At 40.5% G+C, this 13037-nt stretch overlaps 1 protein-coding gene across 1 annotated transcript in view; it reads left to right on the forward strand.

The window, feature by feature from the left end:
- The window catches only part of DCC (DCC netrin 1 receptor), an 813847-nt gene that overhangs the window by 710702 nt on the left and 90108 nt on the right, over positions 1–13037 (forward strand). The window contains 1 exon segment of the mRNA XM_068993780.1: positions 6280–6442. Coding sequence (XP_068849881.1) covers positions 6280–6442 — 163 coding nt within the window.

A 13037-nucleotide genomic window follows, 5' to 3' on the forward strand; every position in this document is an offset into this window, starting at 1 on the left:
ATTTTTGTTTTTACTATTTAAGATTCCTAGTGAGAGAGTACTCCAATACTCTTGCCTGGAAAATCCCATGGATGGAGGAGCCTGGTGGGCTGCAGTCCATGGGGTCGCTAAGAGTCAGATACGACTGAGCGACTTCACTTTCACTTTTCACTTTCATGCATTGGAGAAGGAAATGGCAGCCCACTCCAGTGTTCTTGCCTGGAGAATCCCAGGGATGGGGGAGCCTGGTGGGCTGCCACCTCTGGGGTCGCACATAGTCGAACACAACTGAAGCGACTTAGCAGCAGCAGATAGATTATTGGCATTATCCCTTCTCAGATTTCTGCCTCACTTAATAATGTTTTAGGCATTTCCTATTAAATGAATGGTATGAACAAAGTACCTGAAACATTTCTAGAAATCCTACTGAAATAACTAATTATTACAGGCTACATGATTAATTAAGGTGATTTGATAACCTCAGAGAATAGATGGTAGAGGGCATGCTTAATCTATTTCCTATTCTTTTTGCTATCCAGTAAATGATGAAAAATATTAGTATGTAATTTGCCTTTAGCTTGTGCTCTTATATGCAAGTCAGCAAAGGCATTTGAAAACTCTACCTTCCTAATTAAAATTCTGCCAACATCTTATACCATAAGAAGAGGGTATATTTTCAAATTATATATACAAATGACACCTTAACTGATAAAACTCTAACACCCGCCCCCAACCTACTGATGCAAAGTAGGCTGCATCAACAAGAACACTTTAAAATCTTGAGTTTTTGAACCTCACATACAATGAAAATTTCATACATCTCCTTATGTAGTGACAGAATAATAGACGTTTCCTATCTCTCCTTTTACTTGCTGGATTCATCCTTCAAAGGATTGTAATAGAATAATGGTTTACTGTCAGAATACTCAAGCCAGTTGCAAATAAATTTAGAGCTTGCTAATCATTTACTTTCCCTTATATGTCACTCTTTTAAAAGCAACTCTCTTGGAACTCAAATAAAGAAAAACAAAGCTATAGTTCATGTTTATTCTTGAAGTTGGAAGCCCTTAATTAAATTGAGGAAACTGAAGAGGCTTCCTAAATTATGTTCTGATGACAGGTAGAATCAAAGCTAATATGTGGTGATATGATAGTATTTTACTTTTATGATGTGTTCAATTTTATGGTTCACCTTCTTACAGCAGGAGAATGTTCAACTTCTGAAAATGTGATTTTGTAGTTTATATTTGTCTGAAGGATAACAACAGTGAAAATTACTTCAGTTCAATTGTTTTCTTGTGGGGGAAGATAAATCACCAATTATGTTGGTAGCTTTTTCCATAGTTTTCAAAATTAATAATATTGGTAAAGAAATCTACAAACCCTACAAGAATGTTGTTATATTGACTTCAACCTTTGAAAACTTAATTAATTTGACAGATGTGATACTTTGGTGAAGCATTATTTTAAAATTAATGTTATTGATTAAATTTTTAGTATTTAGAATCATATTTCGTATTCTGCAAAACATGACTTAAATGCTGTGGTTAGGAGAAAAAAACCATGATTTGCCCTCCAGTTTTGAAAACCTTTGTTTATTTAACTCAATAGCATTTTAACTAATCTAAGTCGAGTATATAGAGAAGCTCTTTCCATACTTGCATGAGATGGTCATTCTGAGGTTGGTAAAGAATTATAGGGCACCCAACAGATACCTTAATGCCAAAAGAAAGATCCAGAAATAAAATTTTACACTCAATTCCCTGATGTAAAGATAATTGGAGCATCTCAGGGGTCTCAAGTTCTAGTCTACAAGAGGCTCTGCCCACCTACTATCTCAGCTCAGCTCAGTTCAGTTCAGTCACTCAGTCATGTCCAACTCTTTGCGACCCCATGAATTGCAGCACGCCAGGCCTCCCTGTCCATCACCAACTCCCAGAGTTCACCCAAATTCATGTGCATCCAGTCGGTGATGCCGTCCAGCCATCTCATCCTCTGTCATCCCCTTCACCTCCTGCCCCCAGTCCCTCCCAGCATCACAGTCTTTTCCAATGAGTCAACTCTTTGCATGAGGTGGCCAAAGTATTGGAGTTTAATATTAAGGACCTCAGACTAATCCCAAACTCCAGAGTCACTAGAAGTGACTCTGTCATGGTTTAGAAATGTGTGAATCCAGCCACTTAAATTTTTGGATCTCAGATTTCATGAGAACATAGGCAGTGTTCAGCTTGATCAGGATTTCCCAACCACAGAACTATTGCCATTTGGGACTGAGTAACTTGTTTGTCGTTCGGCTTCTCCTATGCACCATAGGATGTTTCTCAGCATCCCTGGCCATTATCCACCAGGTGCCAGTAGTGATTCCTTCCACTCTGCTGGAACAACCCAAACAGGCTCTAGACATTGCCAAATATCCTCTTGGGGGGTAAAATCGCCCCAGTTTAAAAACCACTCATCTTGATTAGCAACCTCCAGAAGTAGTTACAAGGTACATGGGTCCCTTGAGAAGCTCTGCAAAAAAAGTTTTCCATTGTCAATAAGCATTGGGAAACTCATTTGATATCGACTTCTCTTTGGCCAGGTCCCCACCTTCTACCTGAATACTTAGAGCACTAGTTTTGAGAGAGCGTCTCTGCTCGCTGTTTGTCCTTGATTCGGTGATCCCCACTCCCAGGCTTCAGATTCCATCTCTAGGCCAGCTCCCACAGTTACATCTCTAACACAGACCTTCCAGCTGCCTCTTCATGATTCATCATGAGACCTCAATTCGAGACTGAACCTCTCTTCTTGCCCCACTGAGTCTGCCTGCACTTTCACCCTCTCCCCAACCCTAGACATCAGGACCGTTGCTGAGGCCTGAGCCCTCGTTTCTGTCCTCCCCCATGTGCAATCCACCTTGTTCATTTCCTTGCCAGTTCTACCGCACGGTGTACCTGTCCTCTCTGCTTGACTGAAATTGCCACCATCTCAGTTTAAGGGATCGTCTCCTCTTAACCTGGCAAACTCAGTATCCTCTTAGCTGGTCTCTGTTTTTCCACCACCAAGCCCTCTCCATGCAGAGGGAAGAGATATCTTCTTAGAACAAATGAAGCCTGTCACTTTGCTGAAAACTCTTAAACCATTTGTAGCTTTACCGAGGATGATTGAATTGGATCTACAGGGCTCATATGAGCAGGGTCTTGTTTATCTTTCCTGCCTCATTTTGTGCCATTTCCTGTTTGTTCCCCATGTTCCACACACACACACGGTCTGCTGTTAGTTCCCTCGTAACAGAACAAGAACTAACTCCTAGCAATACTTTAAAATTCAGCTTAAATATCACTTTTATAATGAGGTTTTTCATGACCTCTATCTTCTGTCAGTGACCTCATATTATATCTTCATGTTACATCTTTTTACATGAATTCTTCTTTAAAGTACCAACTATACAGGTAATTATATATATATATATATATATATATATATATAAAACAGTGAATTGAATGCAATGATTATGCCTCTATTTTTTGGGGGGTGGGGATGAGCAATCATTATTCTAATTTGGGAATTATTCTCAGACCACATAATATATAAGACTATGGCATAAAAGGAGATCCATCCTGAGTGTTCTTTGGAAGGAATGATGCTAAAGCTGAAACTCCAGTACTTTGGCCACTTCATGGGAAGAGGTGACTCATTGGAAAAGACTCTGATGCTGGGAGGGATTGGGGTCAGGAGGAGAAGGGGATGACAGAGGATGAGATGGCTGGATGGCATCACGGACTCGATGGACATGAGTCTGAGTGAACTCCGGGAGATGGTGATGGACAGGGAGGCCTGGCATGCTGTGATTCATGGAGTAGCAAGAAGTCGGACATGACTGAGTGACTGAACTGATGGCATAAAAATTATTATGAAATCATATGTGTATATGTGGTCCCATAAATAGCTTTTAGTGGTTTCATAATCTGGCTGTTGTTCCTTCTCTCCTCTTCCAGAAATGTATCTCAGAAATGGAGCTTTTGCATCTCTCTTCTATTAGCTATGCCTTGATCCCAAGAAGAAATCTGACTTTCTGTTCATATCGCCATGACGCGCACATAGGGTACATGCTTCAGGAATGGAAGACAGAACATTTAGCACATAGGAATTTTTTTTTTTCCTTCTCTGGTCCAAGCAATTCCAATTTACATGGTCTTAAAAAATATTCACCCAGTGTTACTGCCATGTATGACTCAAACTAAGTTTGTCAGAAATGGTGAACTGTTAAATTTAAAGTAATAAAATCCATGAGCTCCCCAAATGCCTCCATTGTATGCTGTCATATAAAAGGTTAATTTATACCAATCAATCAGCTAATTTATTAAGAACAGAAAGGGCATATTGAGGTACAACTGCAACATGATTTTTTCAGTTGTAAGTAAAACTAACAGAAAGTTCTGACCTTTCATTACTTGCCTCACTCCTTTGTCATAAAGGAAAAAGTTGCTTCAAGGAAACCTTATTTCTTTCATTTATAATCAGAATCTTTTAACAGAAAGTACTATGTAAAGACTTGATGAATTACCAGCCCCTGAGATTCAAATTATATCGGTAGCATTTATATTTTTTCCAATAATATTGAGTCAACAATAATTTATTTAAAATTAGGTGACTATCTTTAAAAAAAAAAAAACCCAATGATTCCTAGATAAGTTATCAGAAGATAGTATTTCACTTTTGAGGCAAGTGCTGGGTTATTATATTCACTTGTGAAAACAAGTTAGTATATCTTTCACATTGAATATTATCTACAAGCTTTCTAGAAAATTTAGAGTTTAGAAGTCCGTACCAAAAGTATACCAAATGGTATGGTAGATTATTAAGTTAGGCAAAATTCTCTTTAATATTTCAGCAGTATAGTGATATTATAAGCAATTACTCTGTGTAGGGCACTTAGAGAGTTGTTTTGCATGTATTTTTTCTAATTGTGACAGTAACTACATAAGTAAATGTTATTATTTCCATTTTACAGATAAAGGCACAAAAAAGCCATTTAAAGGCTCATTAGTCATGCTTGTTTATATAAGCAAATTATCATTTTGCTATTTTCACTTAAATATTGTGTGCCATGAGGTACAGTTGCAAAACAGGAAAAAAATAGATTAGAGCTTTATGGCACTCTTTCCAAGCCTGTGGCTGCTTTTAAGTAGGATTCATGCACCCTTGACAGGTTGAAAATTAAATGTGCTTTATAGATAACTGCTTTAAAGGAATGGAAAGTGTGAGTGATGGGTGTCAAACAGTTTGTGTTTCACAGCATCAAATAAATAATGGTTTCTCAGCCTGTTCTGATTCGTGTCATGGTGGAATTCTTATCACCCAAAGCAGCATGCTTCCCATCCTCCCCATTTTCTGTTCCCTATGAAAGCTGAATTATATTTTTTTCATTAAGATATAATTCACATACCATAAATTCACCCTTTGAAAGTACACAACTCAGTGGTTTTTAGCATTTTCACGAGGTTCTACCGCCATCACCACTGTCTAGTTCTAGAACATCTTCATCACTCCCAAGCGAAACCCTGTACCTTTAAGCAGTCTCTCGCCAATCGCTTTTCCTCACATCCACTGGCGAACACTCAGCTACTTTCTGTCCCTATACACTTGTCTATTCTGGATATCTCACGTAAATTGGTGTTTAGTCGCTGAGTTGTACCCGACTCTTTTGCAACCCCATGGACTGTAGCCCACCAGGCTCCTCTGTCCATGGGATTTTCCAGGCAAGAATACTGGAGTGGGTTGCCATTTCCTTCTCCAGAAGATCTTCCCAACCCAGGGAATGAACCTGAGCCTCTTGCATTGGCAGGTAGACTCTTTACTACTGAGTCACCAGGGAAACCCACAGTTTCATGTAAGTAGAATCATATGTGGCCTTTTGTGTCTGGCTGCTTTCACTTAGCAGAACAACTTCAAGGTACATGAATTTTGTATCATGTATTAGTATTTCCTTTCTGTTTATGACTGGATAGTATTCTACTGTACGGATATATCTCATTTCTTCATCCATTCATCAGCTGATGGCTCTGGGGTTTCCCACTTGCGGCAATTTTGGCTAAGGTAGCTATGAATATTCCTCTGTAAGTTTCTGTGTGGACTTGGTTTCATTTATCATGGGTAGATAATTTAGATCTTTCCTGTCATTTTTTCATTGCTTTCCCCCCCACCCCCAGCTTCAGGAATGCCCAGAACAATAGGAACTCTGAATCCTTAGCCAAGCGTGATATGCCATCGGCTGCCACATGTCCTTAAACTGATCTCCATTTGCCTGTCTTTCCCCAGAACCACCCATTGGCAAGATGCACCCCCCACATGGCAGCGTCACTCCTCAGAAGAACAGCAACCTGCTGGTGATCATCGTGGTCACCGTTGGCATCATCACAGTGCTCGTGGTGGTGGCGGTGGCCGTGATTTGCACCCGGCGTTCTTCAGCCCAGCAGAGAAAGTAGGTAACAGATGATTGCCAGAGAAAAGTCACTGTTTGACCTGAATGCCATTCTTTTTTTAAAATGTTTAAATTTTTGGCTGCCACTGGTCTTAGTTGCTACATGCAGGATCTTTGCTTGCAGCATGTGGGATCTTAGTTCCCTGACCAGGGGTCGAACATGTATCCCCTGCAATGGAAGCATGGAGTCCTAACCGCTGGACTGCTAGGGAAGTCCTGAATGCCATCTTTTTGAGTTAGATTTTTGATGGCTCTCTTCCTGTGCATGTTCATGACTCACCATGCATTCTTTATCTCCTCTCCTGACCTGGGCAAAAATCTTGCCTTTTGTCCATTCTAGGCCCATAAAATAAGTGGGTGAGGAAAAGGCTTGCAGACGTAATAGCAGAATCCACCTGGACGAACACTTTGCATGTCTCTTTGATTTTACTTCTTTTTTTTTTTTTTTTTTAATTTTGACTGCAATGGGTCTTCGCTGAGTGTGCTCCTCCCTGTTGGTAGTGTGCAGGAGCCCAGCAGTTGTGGCACACGGGCTCTCTACTTGTGGCACATGGGTTTCTCTCGTTGCGGCATGCCAACTTAATTGACCTGTGTGGCATGTGGGATCCTAGTTGGCCAGCTAAGATGCAGGGCTCGAACCTGTGTCCGCTGCATTGGAAGATGGGTTCCTAACTGCTGGGCTAGCAGGGAAGGCCCTGATTTTAATCCTCGAGACCAGATTCTTATGTTCACGTGAGGGGAGCTATTCCTTAAGTAACACTTAGAGAATGAACTTCGCCATGTCCCTACTTATGACTCTCTCTGCAATTATGGATGAAAGGTTGGAGATGTGTGTTCATCTAAAAGTACTGATTTATCCTTTTGATGTGGAGGTTCATAGGCATTTAGTCAGTGCCTATCACATGAATGATTGAGTGTAGAATAGTTACAAAGTCAGCATAGTTACAGTGCTATGGTGTGTGTATTTTGGAGGCAGTAGTTAGGATGGAAGAGAGATTCCAGAAATTCAAAATGATTCAGATTGCCTGGCTCTGGTTGACTTTCAGAAATTAAAAATTTTGAGGGTCTTAAAAATATTTTCATATCATGCACCTCTAGGTAATAATATATACGAGAATGATACATCAAAGTACAAAGTTTGAAATGGAAAAGAAGTTTGATTCAGCTTATCGCCTCCCAGCAATACTGTCTAACCAGCATATTTACCCTTGTACCAGCCAGTTGTGGGAACCAGCAATAATCTTCTGGTTGTTTTATGCCTCTTTGCCTGTCTAGCACTTTTCAAATTCAGCCTGATACGGTTTTTCTCACCTGTGCTTTTCTCACTGGATTGTCTATACTAGGCTTTTCCCTTAATTTTTGTTTGTTTTTGGCCTGAGGCATGGTGCTCTGCATGCCTGAGGCATGGGCTCACAGGTGGCTGGTGTGACAACTACATATAACACACATTGCTAGAGAAAGATTCTCTAGCAAATAATTTTCTGTCTTTCCTGGCAAATACCTCAGCTTTTCTCTCTTTTAAAAAAATCCTATGATCCTGTTTGTTGATTTCTACTGTATTTCCTAGCATTTTTAAGTGAAGTATTTAGTAACAATATACAGGAGGATTTCCATAGTATAGAAAGTAAAATAAAGATATAGAAGCAGTCTTTGCACTTCATCTATTTAGATGGCATGTCAAATTCTATATCCAGCTGCATTCGTTTGACTAGACTGTCTTGAAGCTGATGATAGCTGGTGTGCAGGTTCATTGTTCCCCAATAGGAAACCAGACAGAGTGAGATTTACAGGGTAGGTCTCCTGTGTAAGCTTTCAGGGAAGTCTTAAGGCTTCCCAGGTGGTTCAGATGGTAAGGAATCTGCCTGCAATGCGGGAGACCCAGATTCAGTCCCTGGGTTGGGATGATCCCCTGGAGAAGGGATGGGCCACCCACTTCAGTGTTCTTGTCTGGAGAATTCCATGCACAGATGAGCCTGGTGGGCTACAGCCCATGGAGTCACAGAGAGTCAGACAAGATTGAGCAACTAACACACACAATCACAACACAATCACACACTGAGCTTCTAGAGTGCTGGGCACTTAGTAAGCTTCTGGGGGAAAATCACTGTGATTGAGTAAGTCACTGAACAATCTCTTGGTCCAGCAATCCCAGGAAAGGGCTTTTGTAAACAAATCACAGTGGAAAATCAAAGCCTCAGGTCTCTGAGGCAGAGCTAAGATTCACTGAAATGGACGCAAGGAGGGTGGTGGTTTCAGACCTTACTTCATGCCAGTTTTAAAAACATGGAGGCATTCACTAAAACTAATTGAGTGAACTGAATCATCTGTAGTGTGGTATTTTGTCTTCATCGTGTTCATCGCTGTAAGAAGAATGTCTGAGAGTCTTACTGATTCGATGAACTGGACTCCTGAGTCTGTCTTGTTTCTCCACAGAGAAGAATGCCAGTCTTCTCCATATTACAAATGTGAGATTTGATGCTATTTTGAGAAACTCTCAAATTGTCCTAAACCGCACCCTAAGCACTTTGTTAGGAGCTTAAAGGATTTTTTTTTTTTTAGGAAGAGAAGAGGCTGAACCCTGGAGTGGCTTGTTTATATTTTGATTTACTTTTTGAATTAATTAATTAATTTGGCTGTATCAGGTCTTAGTTGCACTACGGGGAATCTTTGTTGCGTCCTGCATGGGCTCAGGAGTTGCAGTACACGGGCTCCAGAGGACAGGGGCTCAGTGGTTGGTGCACACAAGCTTAGTTGTTCCAGATCATGTGGGATTGTTTTTTAAAAAGTTAATTAATCTGTTTATTTATGGCTGCACTGGGGTCTTCGTTGGTGCCCTTGGGCTTTCTCTAGTTGCGGACGGCGGGATACTGTCTGGTTGCAGAGCACAGGGTCTTCAGTGTGGCTTCTCTTACTGCAGAGCATGGGGTCTAGGCACACAGGCTTCAGTAACTGTAGCACGAGAGCTCAGTACTTGTGGCCTGCAGGCCCTAGAACATGCAGGCTTCAGTGAGTCCAGCATGTGGGCTCAGTAGCAGTGGAGCTCTGTGACATGTGGAATCTTCCTGGACCAGGGATCAAACCCATATCTCCTGCACTGGCAGGCAAATTCTTATCCACTGTACCACCAGGGAGGCTGAGCATGTGGAATCGTAGTTTCCCAACCAGGGATCAAACACATGTCCTCTGTGTGGCAAGGTGGATTCTTAGCCGCTGGACTACCAGGAAAGTCCCTGACTTGTTTTTAAAATTAGGAAATGAATGACAGAATAAATCACTCCATGAATGATTGAAAGTCTGAAGAAAGCTAATCTATGGTTCCTATGCTACTGTGCCTTAGGTTTTTCCTCATCCTATCTCCAACATCTCTTAATATTTACTTGGCATCTTGGTCTCTTTGTTTGTATGTGTTAACAAAGAAAAAATACTTCTCCTTTAAGATATTTTTGAGTTTTAATTTAGCTTTTTTTGATTTTGCTGAGAACCTCTCCCCATACCACCACCATTGAACTTCGTAGAACAAATCAAATAATGCAGATGAAAGCAAAATCAATTCTAATTTGAAACAGAAATAATGTCCATTACAGGCCTCTCAGAAATGGGAGTTTAATGTGATTAATAAGGTGACGTGGGAAACATCCATGGGCTTCTTCAATATTTCTTTATCTAGAACTGCTGGAGGATGTAAATTGTCTTTGTGTTTCATTGGAGGACTTGAATTATATCCAAATGGATTTGGAGCATATTTTTGTGTGCTATCAGTAATCCTTCATTCACGTTAGTGTCTATACATTTTATTCTGTGATTTATATAATGATGAGGTAATGAGCTAGCTTGTTTGGCTCATATTCTAGTTGGTAAGGTTTTATGTTATAAAATAGCTAACAGAAGTTAGAACCCAAGTTCTAGTTCTGATTAGATCACCTCTTTAATTAAATTAATGGTATTTAATTAAACCTAAATGAAGACCTAATCGCTGAATGTCAGTTTCCTCAAATAAAGTGAAACTGGAAGTCACTCAGTGATGTCTGACTCTTTGTGACCCTGTGGACTGTACAGTCCATGGAATTCTCCAGGCCACAATACTGGAGTGGGTAGCCTCTCCCTTCTCCAGGGGTTCTTCCCAACCCAGGGATCGAACCCAGGTCTCCCACATTGCAGGTAGATCCTTTATCAGCTGAGCCAGAAGGGAAGCCCTTCCTCAAAGAAGTGGGAATAAATACTTTCTATCAACTCTCTACCACCAAAATTCCACAAGGACTACTACTGAATTATAGAATCTCATGGTAGCATTTAGATTCAAATTTCCATGTAATAAAAATAACTTTACATTTCCTTTTTGGTTATGAACTTAAATTTATACTACTTTGAAGAGACTTCCCTTGCACATCTTGAATTAGTGAGATTATAGTAGAATATCATAGTACGAAAATGTTATGTGTGTGTGTGTGTTTCCCTCAGTTTTTTTTAATTATTTATTTTAATTGGAGGATACTTATAATATTGTAATGGTCTTTGCCCTGTATCAACCTAGATGTCCATCGGCAGATAAATGGATAAGGAAGCTGTGGTACATATATACAATGGAATACTACTCAGCTATAAAAAGGAACACATTTGAGTCAGTTCTAATGAAGTAGAAAATTTGTGTTTTCAGGCTTAAATTGATAGGGAATTTCAGGGCTTTTTTAATGAAGTAATACTATTTCCCTGGCTAAAATGTAGAATATTTATTATAAGTTAGAATGTATCTATAGATACTAAAGGCAAAATATTTTACAAAGACACTATCCTGGAAATTCTGGACACATGACTACCACATGGACACATGGGTAGAGTTGTCTGAATACATTAAATTTGAATGTGTACTACAGTCTGGAGTAAAATGGGTGCCCAACCGATTTGGTTCTTAGCTGTTTGCATCCCCAGCAGACCAATTAAAAATGAAGAAAGAAACTCTTCTTAGAGTTACAGATTATTTGCAAAGTAAGGAACAGATAGCAAATAAGGAGTCAGTAAAGAAACCTTGAAATATTTCCAGGTCAATAATAACAAAATTTTTATTATAGTAATCAAGTGATTACTATGCTTAGTGTGTGATCTACAAAGTAACAAATCTGCTTGCTGTTAACTCTTGAGATAAAAACGTTTCTGCAATTTCCCAGGGACTTCCTGGTGTTTTACCTGTATCTGTTACCATTTAGTCCTTTCTACTTTTTCAGTTTTCTTATGTGCCATGCCCCAGGGCATGCTCCTTGCTCCAGTGATGCAAAAGCCATGTCATATTTTTTCATTCATTTTTTAATTCCTAGTGTCTCTTTGATCTTCACATTTCTAGTCCTTAGTTCTTTTCTTGGCACATTTACCATCCGTAAATGGTCACTGAGTTGTGAAACAATGGATTATGTTGGAGAAGGGGAGTAAGGAGAGTTTTTGCTCCTGTATCAGTGGAGGAAACCAGTTCACACACAGGGAGCATCTGGTCAGCTCAGTTAGACAGATAGTGATCAATGCAAGGTGAGTGGTGTTGAGAAAGATGAGCGGCCGTGATTTAGCTATTTTAAGATTATACTGACCTAAATTGGTCAGGAGGGTTTCCTGAAGAAGATAGACTTGAAGGGATCTTAAGTAGTTTGTAAGTAAATAGGACTGTGAAGGCATTGTGGGCAGAAGATTGGATGGATGGATGGATGGATGACTACTAGCTATCTAGATTTGATAGAGAAATCCATAGATAGGACAAATAAGACCTCATCAGAATTTGATCATGCTGTGGAAGCTTTGCCATAGTATGAGAAAGAGCAGGCAGAGCCTTGAAGATTCCTTGCTCTGCCTTTATTCAAGAACACGTGGATGGGAAGAGACCCTGCAGCTATTTTTGGAAGCCAAGATTACTGGTACCTAGAAAAAAAGGTGTGTGTGTGTGTGTGTGTGTGTGTGTGTTGGGGCGGGAAAGATGGCATAACAAATGCTCCTGCAGGGCAGGAGACATGGGTTCGGTCCCTGGGTGGGGAAGATCCCCTGGAGGAGGGCATGGCAACCCACTCCAGTGTTCTTGCCTGGAGAATCCCATGGACAGAGGAGGCCTGGTGGCTACAGTCCACGGGGTCACAAAGAGTCAGACACGACTGAAGTGACGGCACACATGAGCACGCACGCGTTCTGCATCTAATATGAAAACCTAGCTTGATACGAAACGAAGAAAATTTGGTTTTCTTTCACTGAAGACAGTGCTTCTCAAAGTTTTGGTGCATCAGATTTCCCTCGAGGGCTGTTAAAACACAGCCTGCTGGGTCTCAACGCCATTTGCAAGTTTCTGATGGGGCAGGAATTGCAAATGTGCATTTCTGACAATTTCCAAGGTAATGCCAGTTCTGCTGGTCCAAGGACCAGACATCGGGAACCAGTGCACTGGGCTCGTCTCCGTAGAGGATTCCAGTGGTGAGATAGAGGGACTGGGGACAAAATAGGCGGCAGTTATTTAGTCAGGGAACTAGCAGATAGAGAAAAGGTTCACGTGACAGTTGTTCCTACAGGTTTTAGGACAAACTCCACACAGTTTAGTTTTGCGCAGATGCCAGTTTTATTCTAGCCCTGC

Source organism: Capricornis sumatraensis, chromosome 21 (genome assembly GCF_032405125.1).
Source record: "Capricornis sumatraensis isolate serow.1 chromosome 21, serow.2, whole genome shotgun sequence".
In the NCBI taxonomy this organism is placed as follows: domain Eukaryota; kingdom Metazoa; phylum Chordata; class Mammalia; order Artiodactyla; family Bovidae; genus Capricornis; species Capricornis sumatraensis.